At 40.9% G+C, this 26,388-nt stretch overlaps 2 protein-coding genes across 11 annotated transcripts in view; both read right to left on the bottom strand.

The window, feature by feature from the left end:
* Positions 1-8,026, bottom strand: part of MAP7D2 (MAP7 domain containing 2) — a 47,981-nt gene extending 39,955 nt beyond the window's left edge. For 9 of the 10 annotated variants that reach the window (XR_014547764.1, XM_083612278.1, XM_083612281.1 and 6 more), the window contains exon 1: positions 7,487-8,011. Coding sequence is in view for 9 of the 10 variants with exons in the window: in XM_083612278.1 (XP_083468404.1) it covers positions 7,487-7,538 (52 nt within the window). In the remaining variant the exon portion in view is untranslated. Of the gene's footprint in view, positions 1-7,486 lie in introns of all 10 variants that reach the window. The other variant, XM_083612284.1, reaches the window with a different exon arrangement.
* A 3,434-nt stretch (positions 8,027-11,460) lies between these two features.
* Positions 11,461-24,737, bottom strand: EIF1AX (eukaryotic translation initiation factor 1A X-linked). Its single transcript, XM_083612448.1, has 7 exons — positions 24,316-24,737; positions 22,139-22,222; positions 20,800-20,903; positions 19,591-19,641; positions 18,194-18,275; positions 17,992-18,083; positions 11,461-16,400 (listed from the first exon to the last, which is right to left on the bottom strand). Exons 1-7 carry the CDS (start codon positions 24,329-24,331, stop codon positions 16,395-16,397), a joined length of 435 nt encoding a protein of 144 aa, XP_083468574.1. The 5' UTR covers positions 24,332-24,737; the 3' UTR covers positions 11,461-16,394.
* Between the last annotated feature and the right edge of the window lie 1,651 nt (positions 24,738-26,388).

Here is a 26,388-nt window from a genome sequence, read left to right on the forward strand (position 1 = left end):
GAGCTAACCAAACATTAATAAAAAGCTGAAACAGAGACAGAGACTTAAAACTCTTATAACCTAACCAATAACTTATACACGGACTCTGAACCATATGGTGTAGATATTACTGCAAATTTATTATGCTATTTTTGTGATATACAAATGAGATAAGAAGACTTGGCCTATTTATTTGTATTATGTATTAGTACTATGATCCTTGTTTATAAAACCCAATGAGAAAAACCTCTTATAACCTAGATAATCTAGGTTGCATACATCGTCCATAGATCCTAATGCTTCTACAGTGGTACCTCTGGTTGCGAACGGGATCCGTTCCGGAGTCCCGTTTGCAACATGAGCAGAACGCAACCTGTGTCTGCACGTGCCGCATCTGCGCATTACGTTATTTTGCGCATCTGCGCATGCAGCGAAACCCAGAAGTAACACTTTCCAGTACTTCCGGGTTGCCGCAGGACGCAACCTGAAAAAACGTATCATGAAGCAAACGCAACAAGAGGTATGACTGTACACAGAACTGTAGATTCTACCTTCTTCAGAATATTTATATGATCATCACCAATTTGAGTTATTAACTGCCATTCATCATAAGGTCCCAGATTTGTTGGCATCTGTTTGTCTCGAGAGACAATGGAGTGTGCTGAAGTCAAATGGCTGTGTTAGCAGCACCAAAGTGATTTCCTTTGGGCACAAGCCTGGGTAGCGAGTACGGAAGTCCTGGTCTTCCCAGACGACAAGACTTCCCTCCTGGCCTCGCTGATATGGTCCAAAGGAAAACAGAGCAATACATTTGGCAACAACTTGGCAGCAGGAGTTGCCGGAAGGAGGAGTATAAGGCGCCATCCAACTGTGTTAGGGACTCCACTCTGGATTTGGGTAAGGTGTTTAACAGAACTTAACTACTCACTAGGCAAAAGAAAAGAAGCCAAAAGTATTGGTGGCCAGACAGTGTAAAGATCCTGATGTTCCCTTTGTAGCTATTCAGCTTAAGCAAGGTCAACTTCAAACAAAATACTGTAATGTGACCGAGTTGCCCATATGAACAGTTTTTATCAGTGCAACATAGTAGACGGTGCAGGCCAGCTTTTAACCCGTATCTTCTTGCCTTAAAATGCTGCAAGTGCATTTTCCTTGGAACTAATCATGCATTGGCACAGCTGTCAGATAAATTCACTGGAGCATGTGGGAGTTTGCCTGGAATTCTAATGTCCAATCTTTTTTTCCTTTTTCCTTTTTTTAATTTAAAAACATTCAGGGCTTTTAAAATTTTCTCCTGGAAAAAAGAGTTCAAAACATATATATACACACAAACACACACATATATATATTCCCATATTAGTGCTACATGCTCCTGTTAATGTCCAGCACTAGTGTGAAAAAGCTCCTTATGACGCAGGAGCAGGTCTCCATGATAAACCCAACTGCACCCTTACTTGGAGAGATATTTTTTAAAAAGGAAAGTGGAAAACCTTTACAGGAAACAGTTAAGGTTACTGACAAATTCTCAAGGTCTAAAGGTAAAACCGAACCTGCTGCACAGTCTATGGGAAGGTAGTCCCAATGGGCATTCCTTGAATTTTCTGTGTTTCACCAGCAAACAACCTTCTTTTTAAAGGAGGAAGATTCTGCTCCACGTTACAAACTGCAGCCGTGATCAAATGGATTGTTTCAGCTCCAAATCAAATTGATTTTGCTATGATGAATAGAAGAAGGCAGTTGCCGAGCCGGAATTGATTAGCACTCATCAGGAACAGTTGGGCTCCTCAGAAGAACTGTATACGTTTGAAATCAATATAATACATACGAAGGGAAGCAAGAGTCAGTTAGTTCTGGCAGGTTGAAACTATATCCTTGGTGGCTTTCCAGCTCTGATATGGCATAGACAATATTGCTGTATTATAATCTTGACTCATACCAATATTAGCATTTAGAGTTAATTAGTATAAAGAATTGCATGTCAGAAGCAATGTATAGAATATGTCCTAAACACAATTGTAGTTGTTTTTCAAAAAAGACTCAAGTTTTCTGCATTTGAGAGCAATCCTTTCACAGTACGGTGAAACATAATGATCAGCTAGTTTTGAAAATGATATGTAAATATTATTACACATGGGCATCTAAAACCATGGATGTTAGTGACAGGCCCCCTGCATAATGAAAAGCTTCAATTACCATCTCACACTAACAAAATTGCATACTCCTGGCAAAATACAAGTGACAAGAAAAGGTGGGGAGAAGCCTAGCAACCACTTACAGTTATAGCAAGGCTCTAAAGTTTGCAAATGTCATTACATTAATTGAAAATATGGCAAAACCTGAGATGAAATACAACAACCCATCAAAGTTAGAAAAAGAAGTTCACATTAATGAGAACAATATGAAATGAATGTCTACTATTCAAAGAGAAAAAGCCACAATTCCACTGGCCATGCTCAAGTCCTTGAGCTGCACCAGAAGTAGTATTCTGAATCCCAGCCAAGTTATTTATTTTTTTAAGTGTGCGTGCACACACACACATATATATCAGTGATACTCACCTGAATTCATACCTGACTGAATGAGGCTTGCCTGCTTTTTCAGCAAAGCTTTTGCTTTTACTAACCATCCTAACATCAGAGAACCTGGCTGCCCCCTCTTTGCAATTCGACTCTAGCCCCATCCCTATTTGTCCATTCTTTACATTTGCCCCATCCCGTATCATTGTTATTTATTCCATTTATATATCACCCTTCATCCATCTTACAATACACCAAAAACCTAACTATACACACAAACCAATTGAACAATAGTATAACATACTAAAACTGGAACAATTACCAAATCACGGTAGCCAATACAGCTGTGATAAAAACATAGTCTTAACGGACTGCAATTCCTCTAAGAGTCATATCACAATGTTCTATACAGTTCCTGACCCACTTTATAATTTTAGTAATTTTTAAAATCGTAGGAGTGAAGCATACCCTAAAGTGCCATTTACAAGTACCAGTAATTCTCTCACATAGTAAAAGGACTGTACTATTTCAGTAACATTCCCAAACATTTCTGTAACGTAAATATTCCAGTGAAGACAAAAGTTTTGCTTTTTCAAGCAAAATGTTTTTTTTTACAGTGCAACCCTTTAATACACACTGAATGGATGAAAAAATGTGTGATGTGTATTCCCTACATAAACAGGCTTATATTATATAAAAATGTTAAGTTTGGTAAATTGCTCAGTAACCTATAAAACCACTTTCAAGGGAAGCTCTAACTCCTTAAACCTGTACAGTATGGTGTTAGTGAATTCAGCTGAGCTATCCAGTGAAGAAGTCAGTGAGTAGCTGAGGAAGGTGCACACACACATTCAGCTATGACAAAGAAACCTGGTCATTCTTCCTAATATATTACAGGGGCTGGGAGTCTCTCGCAACGATATAAAAATGGAAGCATGCTTTCTTTCAGGCAACACATTAGTGCTGATCAACTACACAGGTTAGCATTTTAATAATGTACTGTAATTCTTTATTTCAAATACAGATGATCTGAGCAACTTTCCTGAACATCTTTCATACTGATGAGCCTGCATTACCAGCTGAATGTTGTATTCAGTAGGGAATTCCCACAAGCTGATCTGCAAATCACACTGAACTGAATGAAATCGAGAACCCTAAGGCTGAAATCCTATGCACAAAGACCCTGCCGAACACCGTGAAACTTTCGTCTGAGTAATCATGCATAAGATTGCACTCTTAATTTTCAGTAAGATTTCTAGCTTTACGTTTGCTTCTGACAAAGCCAGAATTCATAGTAAAGCAAATAATGCAACCAAGAAGGCATGGTTTTGTATACGACTACTGCTTGTATTTTCCACAGAACATGTGAAATAGGAATCCCAGAGTAACAGATTAAATAAAAAATTGTGGTTTGTGTTCTTAAAATAGCTCATACAACGCAAATGTACCTGTCTAAAAGTTCATCGTAAGCCTGGATTTACAGGGTGGACCAGGAGAGACGCACACCATTCGCTTCAGGCTGTTGTATTTAATGGCTACTTGTGAAAATAATAGTTTACAGTGAAATGGTGTGCCTAACTAACTCAACTAAGGCTGGATCCAAAGGTCAGCTTTTAAACCAAAATGTCTCACATACTTTTTCAATTCATCCAATGCTACAGGCATATATATATGTGTGTGTATATATATATATATATATATATATATATATATATATGTTTTTCCTCAGCTCATAGGCTAATCAGTGCTCAGAGGATGAAGGAACATAGGAACAAATAGATTTGTTGGAATCTGTTTATAGAAAATAAAATATCTATGACACAAAATATCTCTGTGACTTCCTCTTCAGAGAGATGCTGAACTACTTTTCTTTAAACAATATTTTGGTCAATTGATAGTACAGTAGTTAGTTTTTGCTTATTGTATTGTTGTTGTTTAGTCGTGTCCGACTCTTCGTGACCCCATGGACCGGAGCACGTCAGGCACTCCTGTCTTCCACTGCCTCCTGCAGTTTGGTCAAACTCATGCTGGTAGCTTTGAGAACACTGTCCAACCATCTCGTCCTCTGTCGTCCCCTTCTCCTTGTGCCCTCAATCTTTCCCAACATTGGTCTTTTCCAGGTAGTCTTTTCTTCTCATGAGGTGGCCAAAGTATTGGAGCCTCAGCTTCAGGATCTGTCCTTCCAGTGAGCACTCAGGGCTGATTTCCTTCAGAATGGATAGGTGTGATCTTCTTGCAGTCCATTGGACTCTCAAGAGTCTCCTCCAGCACCATAATTCAAAAGCATCAGCTTTCTTTATGGTCCAGCTTTCACTTCCATACATCACTACTGGGAAAACCATAGCTTTAACTATACGGACCTTTGTTGGCAAGGTGATGTCTCTGCTTTTTAAGATGCTGTCTAGGTTTGTCATTGCTTTTCTCCCAAGAAGCAGGCATCTTTTAATTTCGTGACTGCTGTCACCATCTGCAGTGATCATGGAACCCAAGAAAGGAAAATCTCTCACTGCCTCCATTTCTTCCCCTTCTATTTGCCAGGAGGTGATGGGCCCAGTGGCCAAGATCTTAATTTTTTTGATGTTGAGCTTCAGACCATATTTTGTGCTCTCCTCTTTCTCCCTCATTAAAAGGTTCTTTAATTCCTCCTCACTTTCTGCCATCAAGGTTAGCTTATTGTATAGGGTAGGGTTTTTAAAGTCAAGAACTTGAACACACATATACATTTGAAAGTGATAGGGCTTTTGCTGCCATCTTTAACTAACTGGTTTACTGTGCAATGGGCTTGAAGTGAAGGAAATGAATTTAAAACAATTAATGTAGTGACTATTCTGGAATTTGTATTAGATACCCATAATGAATCAATGTAGGTCACTACCTACAAAAGCTTGTGTCACAAGAAGTCACAATAATGCTATCACACTACTGTAGCACTGAAACTTTTCTAAAATTTGCATGAAGCTAGTCATCCTTTAGGGCAGTGTTTCCCAACCTGTGGGTTATGACCCACAAATAGGTCACAAAGCCAGTGCAAGTGGGTCACAGACACAGGTAAACCCAAAATAATTGCTTTTAATCCTTAACAAGCATGATGAATACTACTTACAACTATGTCTCTTACAACTTGCAACCAAACATTGCAAGTGTGTGAATCTTACATTCTAACATTTGGGAACTGCTGGCTGGGGGCAGATGCGGTGATAGTTCACGAGAAGGTACTCAATAAAGGGAGTTTGTTTGAGTGACTATTACAGCTCTCCTTTGATGCACAGGAATATCTTCAAAGCAGATGGTTAGTGTTCTTAAAAAGTTATTCAGTTTTGCTGTGGGAATTTAAGTTCTCTAAACGTTTCAACAAATTTCAATTAATAGGGGTGCGTTGTGTAAATTTTTGATTTTATGCCTCAAGCAATGGTGATAAAATAGGTAATCTTATAATTAAAATGCCCCAAAGTAACTGTCACCAAAGACACAAAGTCCAAAATTCTTGTGATAATAAATTGACGGATTGCCATACTAAGGAAATCTGGACTTGTGGGTCTCCCATAGTCACATTCAAAACCTAGGTAAGCAGTTAAGTCTGGTCAGTGCCTGGATGGGTTCCTGCCTAGAAGCCACATGGACACCAGGCCACCTTGAATTCCACAATAGAAGAAATGTGAGATATAAATGTAATAATACAAGATCCATGTCAGAATTTAAGAAACCAAAGTGGAGCACCATTTTGCTGGGCAGCCTTCTGAGCTACAGCGACTGACTGATGAAAATTTAACTGATTGAAAAGATTAGACTTCTTATCACCAGCTTTTACAGGACTATCTGCTAAATTCAAAGCATGCTAGATCTTTGAAGAGGTAGCCAAGTTTTAGAAAGGAGCCTGTTGTTTGTTTGTTTGTTTTGTTTCTCTGCCCACACAGGACAGTCCAAAGCATTGGTGGAACTGGCCTGTGTCCCAAGTCCCCTGGTTAAAAGCAGAACCTCAAGTATCCGGCAACACGCTCCATGATTGTGTAATTTGTCTCTTGTGCTTGGATCCGCCTCGCAGCACCAATCCAACAGGTTTAAACGACATAAAGAGACATGTAAAGACGCAAAGAAAAAAAAGCATTATTTTGGAATCAAAATATGCACCTCTGCATATTTAACCAAGTAACATTAGCCTCGCAGGAGACATTACCATTTTACACTCCCCTTTCCAGTGAACACCAAAGACAGCCTTGTTTTACAACCAAGGAGACCATACACCATTAAAGCACTAAAAGGTTTCGTCTGCTGGTAAAAGAGAATACAAAAGCCCTAACAGCACAGCGATCCTTTCCTGTCGTTTTACTGCCCGCCTCGTGTTTCCTATGACAGCGAGTCAGCAAAGGAGCGTTATTGATGCCTGGGTAAAGAAGACCCACCGCCCAAACGTTGGTTTTCGTCTAGTTTCTCCCTCCGATTTGATGTGCTATCCTTAACCTTCCCCAATTACCAGCAACAAAGCTCTCCTGCAAAAAAAAAAACAAACCCAAACCCCCCTACATCTTCCAGGCCATCCTCTTCCTCGCCTCGGGTGAGGCCTCCTATCATCCTTACAATAGACTCTCCAGTACAATCCCCCCCCCCCCCACCATCACCAAGGCTTGGTTCTGGCGCCTTCCCGGTTTCGGCTATGCTACGATTCCCAGCGCGCCCGCTTGCCAAATGTCACCGCACACACCCACCCCTTGCAAATAAATCACGCTGCCACACGGAGACTGGCGGCGGCGGCGGCAGCACCACGTTGCAGCATGGAGGGCAAGGAGCACGGAAGGGCACCTGCCCGGCCCCCTCGCAGCTTTCACCCGCCCTCCACTGAGGTGGGTGGCTGGGTGTACAAGGGGGGAAAGCAGCAAAGAGTCTTCTCTGCAAAGTAAAAAATACAAAAATAAAAAAGCAAGCCAAGCACCTTCCCACAAACCACACCTGCTGGGTCACACACACACACACACACACACACACTTATGTCCTACCTGCCGCCCGTGGGTACGAGGGAGACGTCCGCGTTGGCCCCGGCTCCGCCATCTTCCTCCTCCTCCTCCTCCGGCGCGCTAGCTGCGGTTTACTTTCCTCCGCGGCTGGGCACGGGAGCTGGAGAGAATAATGCTTTGCCGCACAGGCGCACTGCCCGCTTCGGCACGACACCTGACGCTGCCTTGTGGCGCTGGGGAGGCGGGAAAAGGCGAAGGAGTGCCGGGGCTGAGGAGAGAGGCGGGAAGGGCCGTTTGCTGCTCGCTACGACGGCTGTGTGGAAAAAAATAAAGCGGGGCGACCACGCCGCTCCCGGCGCCTCCCAGGTGCTCGTTGCCTCTTTCTCGCTCGCGCTCTGGCGAACGTGTGGCAACCTGCTCTCGTGCTCCCTTCACGTTCTCCTATTCCTCCTTTCCCCGCCCGGGGCGAGCAGGCAGCCGCGCCTGTTCCACGGGCTCGTCGAGGTTGCGCCCAAGGAAAGCCGCGCGCGCGCCCCTCTCCAACCCTAGAAGATGGAGCTGCTGCTCCTCCTGGGACCAGGCGAGCGCGTTTAACGCCCAGGGTGGCCGCGCAGGGAGGGAGGGAGGGAGGGAGGCGCAGCTTCTTCCCTGCGGGCTAGTGGGCTGTTTCCTTGAAGGGCCGCCGCGCAACCTGGGCTTGAAGAAGCACGTGCCTTCTTTCCGCTCAATGGGAAGTTTAAAACAAAACAGGCAGGCGAGGAGAGATGGGAAGCGGCGCGTCCTAAGCCAGGAGACGTGTTGGGGCAGAAGCGCTTCCCTCTCGGGTTTGGAGTCTTCCAAAAAAACAAGGTTTATTGCGCTTCGCACACGATTATGGTTAGTTATTATGGCACTGCCCACAAGCTTTCCTTCTGAATAACTGAGTTTTGGTAGGATTTTCCCCAAGCCACGAACTATACAATGCATAGTGAATCCCAGGTGTACACAGTGGGAACATTTCCTGAGGATAGTCTTACATGTCTGACCTCGGAGAAGCATCCCATTGCCATCTGCCTTTTCCTGTTGACTCAGAACGGAGGCTGCAAGTTTTAACCATGTCTACTCAGAAGTCCCATCGGATTCAATAGGCCTTACTCCCGCGTAAGTGGGTGAGGACTGAGTCTCTGCCAACAAGGAGGAGAGGATCTCATCCACTTTGGTTATTTAACGTGCCAACACCAGGGGAAACATAGCTATGAACTATCTGCAGGCAGGAGCCAAACAAAGTGAAGGAATCGGAGCCCAGAAAGCACAAGTAGCTCCTTCCCGCAATGCCTCTCTTGCCAAAAAACGCTCCCCACCCCACAAAAGGCAGTCACCTCGTGCCAGAAAAACTAATTGCTGGATTTACTTGAAAGGCAGCACAAGAAATTACCTCACTGCATTTTAAGCCAGTAATGTGTACATACCCAAAGATTTTGGAGCAAAAGCCCATTCCTTAATGTTAACTAACCCTGTGTATAACTGGAATGATGACAATCCTACCTTTCCGCCTCATTTTCCTCCTCTTCTGGTTTCACTTGTGTTTTAAATTGTAACCCTCTTGTACTAGAGAGTGACCTCTCATTCTTTATTAAATGCCATCTACTGTACATGGATGGCACTTGACTTAATACTAAAACACATTGCACAGCTTTGGAGCATTAACAATTCTGAAGCATTTTATAAGGAACAGCCTCTCTTTGGCAGGGATTTACAAATGTCCAAAGCTTATTTCAAGTGTGGTGTGAAAACTTCAATTCCTAATTCAGGTTGCTTATGCACCTACTTTGAATAAGGAATGGGGATCCACTTTCAACTTCATAAGGGATCCCCTCAACAGAGTTGGATTTGATACAGAGCTGAAATTGGAAAGGAAGACAAGTAACCCTTCTCCTTGTGAGCAGAACTGGCTTCTATTTGTAGATGGAGCAGTTTGAATCCTAGCCAAAATATAATGAATTATTGAAGATTCTTTGTGTAGATATTGGGAACTCACTATACATTAGACAATCTTCTAATGTGGCTCAAGATCTCCTAAATGAGCCCCATGGGATGAGAGTTACCATATTTTTTCCTATTAATTTTTCAGCCTTAGGCCATTTTACTACATGCAACAATCCATTTGTTAATTGATTTACATGATCAAGCTTTTCCATAGGTTTCTGTGCATAGCTGAGAGAAAACTATCGCTTTCCACCAAGTAGTTAGGATTAATTGAAACATTCCTTGCTAGAATTAAGTACTGTAAACCTTTTGCTTGTCTACAAAATGACGCAAAAGTGTGGCAAAAACGGTAGATTTATCTTGCACTCATGCTGATCTTAAAATGGGAGTGTTTATTGGGAAATGGCAGGAAGTTCATACAGGAAAATATCACCTTCTCCCCATCATTGCAAAAGTATGCTCCTAATTTATAGCGGACCTTTGCAAGCTCAGAAGTATAGACATGATTTTAATTTTTTTATAATGAAAACCCTAAGCCTGAAAAAATATAAGTAACACAGGTCTGTACAAACGCCTAGGCTTAAGAGGTCAGTAACCTAAATTATTAATACCAATATAGATTCACTTCCTACAAAAGAAATTAGACCAGTGTGTGTCTTTGCTGGATTAGTTTCATAGTTGTGTTTTCTTGTGAGAAGTTACCAATTTTAACCAAGGAACGTAATCCAGTGCTGTACAAGTTTAAGTTTGCTGGCACAATGGAACTTCACAATCCTCTTATCTATCCTGCAGACTTCCTAGAGCCCCCAAAAATTGTTCTAGAGTCCCACAACGTTTTGGAACAGATTTTGAGAGCTCTGAAGTGGGAAGATATGAAGTTCTGTGTGAACAGAAGTGTTCTGCTCATGTACAGACCATGCTGGATACAACCCAAAATGTTTTCACAGTATAGTCCTGCACTTATTGGCAGGAGTTCTACAATCTTGGACAAGTTCCATGCAGCTTCTCCATGCAGTGGTTATAACGTGTATAGCTGTTCAGCATATGGATTACCAGCATTGCATAGCAACTCTCTACAGTAGCTCAAGGAGTAACATTGTTGACCCCAAACAAGATTAAGGGCTGTAGTAAAGTCACCACATTAGCACAAAGATTTCTGCCTGTACAAAAAGACTTCCTTCTCCCTCCATGCCCATCCCCAAACCTGTTCTGAGGGCTCCTCCAAACCTCTGGAGCTGATTAGGGGTCGAAGATGGGAAGGAAATTCATAAACTCTCTACAACCACTCCCACCTACAGTTGTAGTCATTCTATAAATTCATCTACCATTTCCTAATATTTTCAATTAATAAATACCGGAGTTAATTAATTCAGCCTCCCAAGAGAAAATATTTATTTGTATCACAATGGACAGAAAGAACCAATTAGAGTAGGTATTATGTAATGGCTACAAGTGGCAGCTGGGAGGTTTCGGTTCAAGTCAGCACCATTCCACATAACTGCAAAAAAAAAAAAAAATCATCCTTAATCCACTCTCATTGTGAATGCAGTATGTTTGAAGGGGAAGGGGGATCTGAGGGCAGATAAGCAACTGAAAAAGAGTGTAATTGTGGTTATTGAGTAGGGGAAGCCACCAAAAGGGACAGCTAAACTTCTGCTATACCCAAAAGTTAATAATTCATACTAATACAGTTCTAGGTTTGTTTGGTTTTTTAGAACTATAGACTGAGTAGAGTTAGACCTGTTAGCAATTTAAGTTAGGTCTGCTTTTTCATTCATAGAAATCATTTTGTGTTCCAGTAATCCTCAAACCTAAGCTGCAGTAACAACTTATATGATCCATGTATATTTCACAACACTGGAGATTGTAGGAACTATATGTATGAGCTCATATTTTACACTTTAGATTGTTCATGAGAAGACACAACTCACATTTGAAAACCCGTTATAAGAGCTATATGTTGAGAAATAGCATTGCTATAAGAACTACTCCTGTGTTAGACAATTTGGATGCACTACTAAGTGGTTACTTCATTTCAGACAACACTGCTATTTAACAGGGTTTCATGTCTTTTTAATTAAACCACCATAATGAACTTAGGTACATAGTCTCAACTATACATTACCAGCATACTGGATTATTCCTTGGCATTAGCTTTTTCGTTCTCAACAAGGAAACAGGTTATATTCATGCCCTTAAAAATCAAACTACTGTTAGAACTGAATACATGCACAAACTTTACATCTTGTAAAGAGGAGGAAAAGTCAATTTACATCAAACCAACCAACCAAGCTTATGTTGCTGTGATGATCAAATGGGTTAATTCACATACTGCCCTGAATTAAGTTTCTTGAAGGAAAAGTGGGATAAATGAGTCATCAACATCACACAGCTGCCCCGATGCTAGAAATTACTTGCTGGATCATAGCTAGTGATTGGATCATAACCAGAAGTGGGAGCTTAAGTTAGAAGATGTGGTAGAACTCAGTGGCAAATATGTAAAGCAGGAGTGGGAAGCCTGTGGTCTTCCAGTTGTAGTCCCGTTATCTAACACCACATTAATTTTTATTTTTTTTTAGGATTTAAATTTTTATTGTTAAGAAAATATTTCTTTTTAAAAAACCCTTATATTTTTCCCTGGGAGAAATCTGACAGGAACAGGAGAGCATCTGGTTTAGGATGAAATGAGGATGAGAATGTGTAAATGTCCAAATCGGAAAAGAGTAGAAATAGTCAATGGCAGTGCAGTCGGATGACAGCCAGCCAGAAGTCCATAGCCATAAAGGAAAAATCCACATGACACAGGTATTTGGAGAGGGACCCTACGTATTGAAAGAATGAGTGGAATAGAGTTCCATCTTTATTTAAATCCAATAGGAAGGGAAAGGTGTTGCTCTGGAATATGGTCAAAAAATTAAAAAGGGGATACAACTCCCCAGAACCATTGTGTGTGAGTGATAATAGCAAGCCTCCAAAGTTATTTAGTACTGAAAAAGTACTAACATTCCCCTGAGCAAAAGGCCCTGGGTGATCTGGGCCCTAGCTACTTGGTCCTAAAACTGACCAGATGGGAAGTGACACAGAACTTAATCTTAAGTAGCACCCAGGACCTGTTGAGAGATGCAAGTGTTAAACCATTTGGAAACTACAGTACTACAGCTCTATCAAATTCATTATATATTGAAACAGACAATTGCCAAGAAAGTCCAACAGAAGCATTATTTGAACACTGTAGAAGTTTGTTGAGGGATTAGTGAAAACAAAAGTTTGAAAATGATAGTTAAGAGCTGGCTTCCTCAAACTCTGCCATCCAGATGTTTTTGGTCTACAACTCCCATGATCTCTAGCTAGCAGAACCAATGGTCAGGGATGATGGGAATTGTAGTCTCAAAACATCTGGAGGGCTGAGTTTGAGGAAGCCTGGTCAAGAGGGTCAAATCTCTCTAAGTGGCTTGGGAGCTATTAAAACACAATACACGGAAACTCAGCTAAAATATATATCACAGATCTGCAAAGGTATGACCAAAGCTATGAGGATGCCAAATGGTTAACAAGCAGAGACGAGAGGCAAAAAGACACTCTTCAGAAAACAGAAGAGTTGCCTAAATGAGGATAACAAAAAGGAACACAAACTTTGGCAAAAGAAATACAAGCAGACAAAAAAGAATTAAAAGGATTATGAGGATTGTATTGCTAGAAACATTAAGACCAACAATAAAACATTCTATAAATACATTAAGAGACATTCTAGGGAGACAGTTGGACCTTCGCACAACAAATGAGTCCAAGGTGTGCTAAAAGAGGAAAAGGAGATTGCAGGGAACCTAAATCAATCCTTTGCATCTGTTTTCACTGCCAGGTTGTAGAGCAGATCCCTGTGTCTCATAATGGAGAAACATAAGTACGGTAGTGGGGATTTCCTGAAGAAATTTGTATTGGGACCTGTGCTTCTTAGCTTGTGCATTACTGATCTAGAGTTAGGGGTGAGCAGCAAGGTAGCCAAATATACTGAGGCACCAAAATATTTAGCGCTGCAAACCATGTCAGATATTGAGACTCCAAAAGAAACTCTTCAGACTGGGGAAATAGGCACTAAAATGGCAAATGTAGTTCAATGAAAAGAACTGTAAGATTATGCATACTATGGCAAATATATGTAAATGCATCTCCTCATTTCACATACATAAATGGCATCTGAACTGGCATAGCCTGACCAGGAAAGAAATTTTGCGACATAGTGGATAGTTCAATGAAAATGTCAATCCAATGTGAAATAGCTGTGAAAATGGTGAATTCTGTCATTAGGAAAGGGATCAAAAATAATGTATTTATACAAATCTATGGTGCAACCACACTTGGAATACCTTGCACAGTTCTGGTCAGTGCATCTCAAGAATATTTTACAACTTGATATGGTACAAAAAAGGGGGGGCAGCCAAAATAATCCATGGGGATGGATCAACTGCACTATGAAGAAAGATTACACAGGGGTTTTTTTAGTTTGGAAAATGGGCAAGCAGGCAACAAACACACAACAGAGGTGTATAACATTATGCATTGTGTGATGCAAAGTAGATGTAGAGAAGCAACAGCAGGGAGAGGGTTGCTTTTCTTACATCCTGCTTGTAGGCTTCCCCATAGGCATCTGATTGGTTGCTGTGGGAAGCAGGATGCTGCACGAGACAAGTCCTGATCTGGCATATCTTCTTATTCTAGCATTATCAGAAACATTGTCAGTGGCAAGACTTCCACGATCTCATGTCCATTAAATGCTTCTAACCAAGCATGCACATTGTAATGTTGTTAAAAAGTATGCTTAAACTGTTGTCTTAAATCAGTCTAAGACCAAGAAGCCAATCTATCCCACATAAAATATACAATGTGTGCAACACATTGTGCACACAGGTATATAGGTTTTGTGAATTTTAAACCCCCCACCTCTCTCCTCCATCGTTTACAAAGGATAAAATACACACTAACACCAAAACGTTTACTTCATCTGATATCAAATACTCACAAGGCAAGCAATATACGAACTTCAGTAACTTTGAGCAGAACCTCCACCCCACCAACTTCAAAACTCAATGAGCAGAGGCCAATTCAACAGTATTGTATATGTGTGGTTAGACACAAGTGTGGCTGTATGCAGTTCCACTTCTGAAATTCTTGTTTTCTCAGTTAAGAAACTTTAGCTGCATAACAAAATTTAAGAACTTGAGTGTTCTATGAAAACTGTTGCAGACAAATCAGTTAGTTAACAGGAATTAATTATCCTTGGTTAAAATAGGGATACGGCACTAAGGAAACACAAACCAATCTAGCACTTTTAAATATTATTAGGACTATGTTAGTCTTTATTGAACTTTTTAGGTGTGCTACTCCCACTCAAACTGAAAATGCTCGTTCAATTTGTTTCTCAACTGGTTAATTTCAGATAGAAATTTTCAGAACTTAACATTCATCTCATTTATAATCTCAAACTCAAAAACCTTTATTCAGTTGTACCTCATAATTGATGGAATTGAAAGTGAAAACCTTCTTTAAACATAATGGGTTTGATCAAACACTGCAGTTCCATTCACACAACAGACTTCAGCATGCACAATAGAACTTTCTTCCCAGTTGCCTCCCCCCCCTCCAGTGCACTATCAAAATCTGCTCCAGAGATAGGCAGACTCTCCAGAGCAGTTGCGAGCGGAGGCGCAAAAGGGGGGGGGGGAGAAAGTTCTGCTTCACACACAGAAATCCGCTTGTGCAGTGTTGGATACAACTGAGCATTCCTCTTTATTATTGAAGTGTAAGAATGTTCTAAATCAGTAGTTCCCAATTAGCTAAGTACTGCAGACCCCATTTTTCAAAAGCCAAACCGTGGACCCCGTACTTTTGAAAATACTGATATCTGTATGGTAGTTTTTGTTATGTGAATGGTGCCAGAGATCTCCTGGGTGGATTACACACACCCCCAGGGTCCATGGACCATTCTTGGGAACAAATGTTCTAAATGAATTGAAATCCATTCTCCAAAGGGACTGGACTCCAGAGGGAATACCTCCCCAATAGACCTCAGCACCACCTCATACGCTATTTCAAAAGTTTCTCCAACTCTCCAGAACACCTTTTCAGGAGGCACCAGGAGTCAAAGATGGAGGAATCAGCATAAGCCATACTGTGACTAGAGTTCTGCTCTTGGGAACTCAGGATCTAACCTAAATATGTATAATATAATAAATGTTGAACTTTTAAGGTAAGGGCAAAAGCACCTGTTAAAATGTTAAGTTACAATATAACATTGCAAGCCATTCAGTTTAATTAACAACTTAAATTTGGTGTGGCTACTATTTTAACTTCTGCATTACCACTTCCACATAGGGAACAGCTATTCAAACATACATAATTTTCAAAATAAAAAAATCTCTCCCCTCACTATGGCAAATTTATCTGTGAAAGAGGAAATTCAATATCAAAACCAGTATAAAAATAACATGCAGCTAAAACTTAAAAAGCAGATTTAGGCATTATGAATTTTATAGACAATCTCTGCCTTTTCTATTTTCAAAATGTTACAATTTGACTTCAAGGGGTATTAGGAAAAAACACTGCACTGGCAGACTGGGCACTAGCCTGCACATTCAATCAAAATTCCATGATAATTATAGGGCAATATTTTTTATTATTATTTCAAAACAGATTGAGTGAAGTTTAGTGGTGAAAAAAGATGAAGCAAATGAGGGAGTTTAAGGAAGTGTATTTACACACAGATGTAAAGGTCTAATTGGTAAAGAGGCAAAAATAGTTGTAATATTTCATTTAACTTTTCAGAGTCCAACATCATCTGTTTTTAAAAGAAATATAAATACTTCAACATTGGGCAATATATTGGTTTGGTGTAACTACAAATGTTATGCAGTTTCAGTCTTCTTTAAGGTATGGACTTGAAAACAAAATAATTATTGAGGTGGAGTTGGAATGTATTCCTCAGTTCCATTTAGATCTGCAAGTGAAAGAAAAGTATGAAAAGTCAAGAATTACAATTTCACTATAGCATGTAAAATATAATCTATGATAAGCTTAATATATTGTATTGCTTGAGTTGCTGTTCTTGGTTGCCCTTTTATCATGACTATGCATGACGGGCATAATTTTATTCCACTGACATAAAGGATCAAAAAGCTTTTGGCTTCAAATTGACTATAGCCAAAGACCTTTGGATAGCTTTCCATCTCTGTATGGCTAGCTAATGTAACAATGTTAATTTCCAGTTATTCATATCCAAAACGCTTAGATCTGAAGTATAAAGGCACATATGTTCATGAACAGAAATGGATCACTGATCAATTGGTTGAGTACTAAAACACCACTAGATAAGCTTTGAAACACATAGTTAAGCTTCGTCTTTCATGAAACCACTTACTGACATGCTTGAGGAATGGGTGTTTATTCTGGCAGGTAATAATGCCCAGAGGCCTGATGACCAGCACTCTACAATCCTGCTTGTCCCTCTTGCTATGTTAAGAGGTTAACCATGCTCCGGGAAGTGAGTTCTCTGGAATTCTCTTCCTTTAGAAGTGAAGCAGGCCCCAGCATTGTTGTGAAAACTTCTCTCCAAATCCGTGCCAAATTATTTTGTTTTTGCAGTTTATAGTAATTAAAGGTTGGCAGAAAAACTTGGGAGAGGATATGCTCAAAATGTATTTTTTATGTATTGCTTATGACAACTTTTGTTATATAGTGGTACCTCGGGTTACATACTCTTCAGGTTACATACGCTTCAGGTTACAGTCTCCGCTAACCCAGAAATAGTGCTTCAGATTAAGAACTTTGCTTCAGGATGAGAACAGAAATCGTGCTCCAGCGGTGCGGCAGCAGCAGGAGGCCCCGTTAGCTAAAGTGGTGCTTCAGGTTAAGAACAGTTTCAGGTTAAGTACGGACCTCCGGAACGAATTAAGTACTTAACCCGAGGTACCACTGTATTTGTGATTACAGGTGGTAACCATTTCATGCAGAGGTTCAGATCCCAGATCCCGCATGTGTTGGTGGAGCGCATGAAAGCACTTCCTGCCCTGTTTGCACCCATTCTGCCTTGGTGATTGTGTGTCAATTCAATGCGCCTAAAATGGTTGCCGCTTGTATGTTAAATTTCAGCCTTGAGCATGGTTTTAACTATGGAAAGGCAGCATGAAAATAAAATGGTTTATGTGTATGCTGCTGAATGGAAGCTGGAAAACAACAAACCAGGACTATTTTCGAGAATCTACATCATCTACTTATGTACAATTTACCTGTCAGGTAGTGTTTTAACTTAAAAAGAGACACGAAGGGAACTCAAATTTGTGGGGGAGCAATGCCATCTGCACTATAAGTCATTCTTTCTCCTTAATTCTGTGGAGGGCAGGGCATTCTTGCTCAGTGGAAAAGGAAAGGCTCTCTACATTCACTCCAAACCATTATTCTACATCTCTGCTTACCAGGCTCAGTTACAATTTGCAGACCCCTGGCCAAGCAATATAACTTGAGCTGAATGATACAAAGTGTTAGCATACTCTACCCTTGAACAACCATCTTAATACTTTCCATGTACTTACATCATCAATATCTTCATCATCATCTCCAATATCATCAAATTGGATTTCATCATCATCACCAGGCCCAAAGGTATCAGTTTCATTAATTTTGGCTAGTAGAAATTAAAACAAAATAGAAACACATTTTAGCAGCTGTTTTACTGTGAGTCCCCCCACCCCCGTTATTCGTAACAGCTTCTGAAATGACCAAGGAAATTCTTACCATGCTCTGGAAGTTCTCCATATGCCTTCAGACTTCTGGCTTCATCTGCATTGTACTTTAGAATGACGTCAGCCTTGTTATCCTAAATAATATTAAGTTACTAGTAAGTAGTATTTCGGGGGGGGGGGGATAATCTAGCTCAAAACTTACTTTAACTGGACATTTAAATTGTTATTTCTTATCAAGCCCTATATATTGAAGAAGACAACCTCCTAGCCCCGTTATAGACCAATTTTTGCTGACAAAGCTTATTTCAGCAGAGGCGTGTACTTTTCAAGTTTGTATACTAAAAACAGTTTCAGTACTAAAAATTATTATTAGAAAATCTGGAAGTGAGAGGGGAGGAGAATGAACTATGTACTATAAAGCTCAACTTGTAGATGCTACAAGTCAAGCTACACTTTTTTAGCCGCATCATCTCTGCTACTTTTGACTCTTAAGAAGCTCCAAATTATTTATATTTATGAACCAAAGCGTGTCTAAAATTGGTAATTTACTAACTTTGCTATTGCTTGATTCTACCCCACTTCCTTTCTCATTTATGTTGAGCCTACTATAGGAACTGGATAGATTGATGGTCTGTGGTAGTGCTTCTGCCTTCCTAGTTGTGCTAGAAATCTCTCCTTCTCACCCCATCCTCTGCAGAGAAAGGTAGGTATATGACACAGCTAGGCCATACTACACTACACATTAGTCTTACTGAAACTACAGGCGCAACTCAAAATACACACATAGACCAGTGCATGACTTGAAGCTTTACCAATGAACAGAGGACAGGAACGATGAATGAAGGGACAGATGGTTCACTACTGCATAAGCAGTGCTGCAATGTGGGGTTCTCCCCACACCTTTACTGAAGTCACTTTTTCTATTATGTGGGCAGTGGGGCTATAACCTATTGAGACGATCCTTGCCCAAAACACTTAGCCAAGACAGAAGCTGAATGGATTAATTCCATAGAAATGAGAGAAGACAAGTCTTCTCTTACCAGCTATGTTCGAGATTCAGCATTTATTAGTTTTTTTGAAATACGAAGTTATCAAAGCTGAGGAGCTTGGGCTTTGTACAAAGCAAGCTTTAGCACATATTCCATACATTTTAATTATCCCTTTCCCTTCTTCCTAAGGGGAAGTTATTGGTTTGTTTTTGTTTTTATTATGTATTTTGTGTTTTTACCTTGTGAACTGCCCTGAGATCTACAGATGAAAGGCAGTATACAAATTTAATAAATGATAAGAATAAAGTGCCAGCAGGTGTGGGTAGGTTTATAAAATATGGCCCATACAGGGGATCAAGGTGTTTGGGCTTTTAATGTTTACACCAGCAACTCAGGTTTTTGGGACTCCTCATTTACAGTTACAAAAACCAAGAAAAGAAAGAAAAACAACAATATTTACCTGGTAATCTCTTAAACCCACCAGTATGATATCTGATGTATTTATCCAAACCTAAAATTCAAACAAATAATTAAGGAAAACCTACAAACCCAAGACTATTCCTCATTAACAATCTAACAACAATATCATCATTGGATTTTTTGAAATTCAAAATAATAAAAAAGTCGCTCACAATGTAGAGAAGAGCAGAACCAAGAAAGAGTTTGAGGGAAGTTGGAAGAAATATAATCAAAGGTGGTAGAAAAATAGATATGGTAGCCACAAAGCCATAATAAGTGTGATCACCAAGGAAAGTGGAGAATAAAAAGCAGCAATCAAGGAATGCAAGACCCTTTATGGACATAAATGTCAAAGAGGACAGGGAAATACCGTATTGGCCCGAAAGTGCAGCTTATATTTGTGATCAAGTGCTGTTTCAAGAATGGCTTTCTTCACTTTTCTTTTTTCTCTGGATCAAACTGGGTGCTTTCATACAAAATTTTCTTTCTCATCCCTTCTTGAACCATTCGTTGCTGAATCCTTAGTTTTGCATTATTGTATCAACATCCTAATGTTGTCAGGATAAAACCTCCCACTCCAAAGTCACAGGATCGTCTCACTCTGCTAGTTGCCAAAAAGTGTCCAAGACCCAAAGTTAGACCACCCAATGAGCCATAGAGCACTGATTCTCAAGCACAAGGGACATTTCTGACATCAAGTATTCCCAGTAGCTTAAAAGACTTTTCCGCGTCCCCGACCTCTTCCTCGCCCGCCATAACAACCCCGCTTGCTAGGCTTCTCCCAGCCGACCAACCGCCTCAGCTAAACCACAGAGCCCTCAAAAGGGGAAAAAATTGAAGAGCAACAAGACATTCTGAGTGATAGTCAAATGGAGGAAGCTGCAGTGCAATTGTTTAGTAAAGAAAAAGTAGGGCAGAAGCAGATGGCTTTAATATTTTTTTGTACACACTCAGCAGACTAGGATTGAGAGGGCAAATAGTGGTGGTATCAATCATGTTCTGACAGACCTGACAGAAGGCAAGGAGAGTAGAGCAATAGTATCCAAAATACTGATGTCAAGACCCATACTTGTCAGCAAACTAGTGTAACATGCGCCATGCTATAGAGGAATCACTACAAATATTTGTTGTTTACTCTGAAATTCATTAGTTAACTTCAATCAGAGTCCATTCTAGCAAGTCACTGGAAACATTGGTTGAAAATACGTACCTTTTTTCTTAACTTTCCTCTGATGTGACATAACCTCTTTACACCATCAAAACATAATGCCTCCAGTCTGCCATTTCCCAACATTTTGATAACCTGGGCATACTCTGAAAGACATGAAACAGCAGCTAAACCTTGACAGTTGTATGCATAACCAAAAAGAGGGAGCAAGCTTGTTTTCGCCTGCTCTGGAGGGTAGGACTCGAACCAATGGCTTCAAGTTACAGGAAAGGAGATTCTGACTAAACATTCGAAAAAACTTTCTGACAGAGCTGTTCAGCAGTGGAACAGACTCCCATGCGAGGTGGTGCACCCTTGGAGGTTTTTAAGCAGAGGTCATCTGTCATGGAAGCTTTAGCTGAGATTCCTGCATTGCAGGGCTTCGGACTAGATGACCCTTGGGTCCCTTCCAACTCTAAGAGTCTATGACTCTGTGAAAACTTATATGCTATTTAATAAACAGAAGCAAAATGTCAGATTTTTCACAGCTGCTTGAGTTTAAAATGTCTGAACACAAAAAATGGATCCAGCCACCAAAAATATATGACTACATTCAGTACTACCAGATTACTAAATCCACAAGCTGACCCTTGTATCATAAAACTCCTAAGTGGTCAACATAAAATAAAATATACATTAAAATTATTGATCAATCAGTTAAAAAAATGTGTTTTTCAAAAAGAAAATATGGCTAATGGAACTAGAAATCCTTTCCACAAACTACTGTATTCCCCTAGTTCACCATGCTTGTGTGCTGATTATTTGGTTATGTTTCCTGAATATTCTCTCTCTCTCTCTCTCTCTCTCTCTCTCTCTCTCTCTCTCACACACACACACACACACACACACACACACACACACAATGTTAAAAAAGAAATCTTGTTTATCAGATTTTCACTCATTTCAATCTTCTAAAATTTTTCACAAGGCTAATTTAAGCACCATCTGGCATTTAAAGCTAAAGCAAATATCTCTGGAGACGCCCAGATTTGTACCAAAATATTATATTTTTCTAAACCCTTCTCCAACCCCTTCTACCTCTCCTTATATCCTGTATCACATGTTTCAATCTGTTCTTTCAGCTTTGCTCATTGTTTCTTTTAATTTTGCATAGAAGCTGTTTTCTTTTGGGGAGGAGAAAGGTGGTAGAGAACACGTATCTTTGTACTTCTCGTTTGAATTAAACATGCAAGTTCTGTGTTTTTTTTCCCTTTCCCAATTAAAAAGAGCTACAAATATGTCTCCTCCAAAAGTTTCATGTCCAGAAAACCACGGCAATCCAATGACATTAACCATAAAATGTTACTGCATTCATAGGGGATAACAAAACTGTGTGTCTCACCTTGTCCATCTTCTTTGAACACCAGTTCTCTTTTTTCTGATTCATTCTCATTCTTACCTCGTCTTCTGTTTTTACCTCCCTTACCTAAATTGCAAGAAAAAATGGAGAACCACAATTTGAAATCCTGCATGAAAAATTGTGTTGAATAAATTAATGGCATATCAGGCCTCCCAAAAGCTTTATTTTTTAAATAAGAGAATTTGAATTTTTTCTGAAATAGCAGATTTTCATCTAACCCACTCTATGTTCCTTGCTCTAAGGCAGTTAATTTTTATTTAAGACTTGGAAGGCGCTCTCAGTGCTACAACTAATAGGAACAGCTCCTATGAGCTAATTCAGTAAATTCAGATACAAAGTATACAAATTCCCCAATAAAGGTACAAAATATAGACTATCCCCAATAAAAGGTAACACAACTACTTGTGTTTTGTTTCCAATAAACAGCTATAGTTCTGTTAAGGTTTGCAGACATTTTCCCTTCCTCAAATGCATATATTGTAGTTAGCTAACAGAATTAGCTATACTAATACAATTTTTCTAGTTTAGTAAGTTATAAGAGGGAAAGTAGTATGTTATTCATCCAAATCTAGTGCATATTCAAGTATATTACACCAGAAACTTAAATAACCGTGGAAACCAAAGGCAGGTTTATACCAGACAGAATATAGCTTACGTATCCTCTACAACACTAACACCATGTAGAAAATATGGATTAACACCTAGAATCATAGAGTTGGAAGAGACCACAAGGGCCATCGAGTCCAACCCCCTGCCAAGCATTAAAGGCATTAACAATAAATCACAGAACAATCTCCCCCCATTTTCAGTGTGTGTAGTGGCTACTAATGAATATCAAATTAGTAATTTAATGGAATTTATAGTGTAAAAATAATTATTCTGCCAAAGGCAATGGATGTAACTATTTTGCACATATATCTATGTGTATGTAAGTAAACAGTGACGTAGAACAGGCATAGGCAATCTCCGGCCCTCCTGATGTTTGGGACTACAATTCCCATCATCCCTAGCTAACAGGACCAGTGGTCAGGGATGATGGGAACTGTAGTCCCAAACATCTGGAAGGCCAGAGTTTGCCTATGCCTGACGTAGAGCTTCTTGCACTGAAAAGATTTGTATAACACTTTGGAAAACATTCATGCTAACAGTTTATCCTGAATTGCAGGAGAATGTATACTTTGAATTTCAAGATCAAAACTCAAATTCATCAGCTGTTTAGACTGCAAATCTGAAGGCAGGTGCTACCTTGATCTCTGTTAATGATTCTGGGAATCATATTTAATTGGAAATCGGGGTAAAAATACTTTTAACTGGATATGTATAGTTAGCTATTTAACAATTTCCATCCTGAAGGCTTGACCAGGCAACAACCAAACAGGATGTGACAGCCACTAAACACTTAACCATTTCAAATAAGCAGTTATTCAGCAAGGAAGCTGGGTCTAAGAGAAACACCAAGCACACTTTATTTTCCATTCTGTCTTTTCGAAGAGTATACTTGTGTTCATCTGAGTACAGAAAAACAAACCAAAAAAAAAGGCCAACAGGACCTAAGAAGAATCAAGTGACCAATGTCTTTCAGGGGCTCTGATGCCCCAGGAAAACAAACATAAACCAAATAATCAAAACCAACCCAATAATCATAAGACACAGCAAATGAAAGGGAAGCAAAGGTGAGGAAACAGGCCTAAAGTGTGTGTGTGTGTGTGTGTGTGTGTGGTATCACAGTCTTAAATCACCAATTCCCGTACAGGTCCCACCCACCCAGACGGCCTAAAAAGGCTGTGTGATCCTACACACACGTGTAGTATTGAATATATGCAATAAATACAGGACGATTCTCTTCCAAGACACACACTTGGGAGTGAGCCCACTGAACTAGGCGGGCCTTAAATCCGAATATAAGTACTCTGGTGGGGGAGACTGCAAGGTTGCGAGGGGAGAAAGAAGGGAAGAGGGAAAAAGACGCGAGAAGGAAGGGTGGCCACAAGACCCTCGCCTCTCTTCCGAAAGAGGAAGGCGACGCACTTCAACCCCAGCGGAGGGCCAGGCCCAGGGGCGCGGAAGGCAGCGCAGTATCCCGGGGCGGGACTGAGCCTCGAAGGGAAGAGGGGCGGCCAGAGGCGCCGCGTGGAGGCGGAGGTCTGGCCAGGCCTCACCTTTATTCTTCGGCATGGCGGCGGCGGCGTCAGGTGCTGCTTAGCGGGCGCAGCGTCGGCAGAGGCGGGAAGGAAGGACGCGCGAGCGGGGTCGCCCTCCGCCTTCTTTGAGCTCCTGGCTGAGGTAAGCAGAAGACCGTGCGAGGCGGTGACGCGCGTCTCGCGACAGCGGGAGAAAGGAGGCGAGAGTGCCGCGCGGGCTCCGCTGAATCCCAGCGAGAGAAGGAAGACGAGGGAGAAGCAAGCGTCGTCTCTTCTTCGTCGGCCCCAGAATGCACTTCGCTTGCGCAAGTTCCGCCAACCGCTTGCGGCCGTCTCTCTAGCGTCCCCTTCTGGTGGGAGGAACAAGCTGACGGACTAATGTTGTTTTGCTGCACGGCGGGGGCGGTTCATTCTCTCCCTGCGTGATTACGGGCAGGGAAGTCCCGTGCGTCATTGGCGCGTTAGGAACGGTGCCTGCTCATTGGCCAAAGGCCACCCAGGCCGCCAACGCTGCCCTGTCTTTCCGCAGCAGCTGGCAAGCATTCAGAGGCAGCCTCTGCCTCCGCAGGGGAGGGCGGCCCGGACTAGTCGCTTAAGGAACATCTTTCTCTCTTTAATTAATGGCTGTACTTTTCAGTTTTTCTGAGGTTCCTGTGCTATATTGATCCAGCCCCGCGTCACTCACCAGCCATGACTTTAAAGAGAAATGTAGTGGGGCTTAAATCAGTGAAGAAGGGATTTAATTTTAAGTGATGTACAATTCTATGATTCTGTTATGATTTATTTGAGATTCTTGCATGGCAGGGGGTTGGACTAGATGATCCTCAGGGTCCGTTCCAACTCTACAGTTCTAGGATTCTATGAAACAATAGGATGAGAGAAGAAGCCAAAAAGCCAAATACATAATGGCTGGAAAGAACTTGTTAAGTCCTATATTCAGATGGTAAATCATTTTTTACCATCTGAATACAGTATAGGACTTTACTGCCTTGAGTTAAAGGTAATGCAGTTAAGGACCAAACTAGGTTTGTTAGCTCCACATCTGTGGCCATAGGTGTTTCTAAGATCAATTTGCCAAAGGGAGTTAATCTTAATTAATCTAGCATACTGAGTAGGGGTACTTTAATCTTTTGTCTTCCACTATGCTCCCAATAAGGATCAGGGCTCCATGCTAGAAATTAGTAAAAAAAGGTAAAGGACCCCTGACAGTTAAGTCCAGCTGCAGATGACTCTGGGGTTGCGGTGCTCATCTCGCTTTACAGGCCGAGGGAGCTGGCATTTGTCCGCAGTTTTTCTGGGTCATGTGGCCAGCATGACTAAGCCGCTTCTGGCGCAACGGAACACCGAAACCAGAGCAGCGCATGGGAACACCATTTACATTCTCACCTATTTATCTACTTGCACTTTTCACCATGCTTTCGAACTGCTAGGTTGGCAGGAGCTGGGACCGAGCAACGGGAGCTCACCCCGTCACGGGGATTCGAACCCCCGACCTGATTGGCAAGCCCAAGTGGCTCAGTGTTTTAGACCACAGCACCTACGAGAAATTAGTATAAAGGGGGAAATATCCCATTCACTTCAATGAGAGCTTCCATCTGCCTCCTAGTGTGCCATTGCAGATAGGGATCCAGCAATGGCAAATGATATTCCACTGTGCACTGAAGGACACAGATACAGAGCAAATATACCGTATTCACTCAAGTCTAATGCACCATCAAATCTAATGCGCACCTCAATTTTCAGAACCTTGAAATCAAAAAAAGGATTTGCTGGTGAATGTAAATGTGCCATCAAATCTAATGTGTACCTTAATTTTTGCAATGTAATTTTGCCAAAAAAGGTGAACATTAAATGCAAATAAATACAGTAAAATCTGGTCCTAACTCTATCTTCTGTGCTCTATTAAATGCAGATTATATTTCTTCAACCTCAGGGCAGCTTTCCTCCCCCCGCCCCACTTTGCCGGACAATTGGAGTGTTCTGAAGCTTGCTCTCTTATTTTTTAACTTGATTGATCCTAATAAATGTGTTGTCCCAACTCTGGATTTTGTCTTTTCTTTTAGATATAATGCTAATTTGTGGACAGTGAGA

The sequence above is a fragment of the Podarcis filfolensis genome (genome assembly GCF_964270895.1).
Source record: "Podarcis filfolensis genome assembly, chromosome: 4".
NCBI lineage: Eukaryota > Metazoa > Chordata > Lepidosauria > Squamata > Lacertidae > Podarcis > Podarcis filfolensis.

Coding starts and splice junctions, on each gene's coding strand:
- EIF1AX (XM_083612448.1), bottom strand. Junction 19,642..20,799: donor GAGGAAAGTTAAGAAAAAAG/GTACGTATTTTC, acceptor TTTGAATTTTAG/GTTTGGATAAATACATCAGA. Junction 18,084..18,193: donor TGGAGAACTTCCAGAGCATG/GTAAGAATTTCC, acceptor AATTTCTACTAG/CCAAAATTAATGAAACTGAT.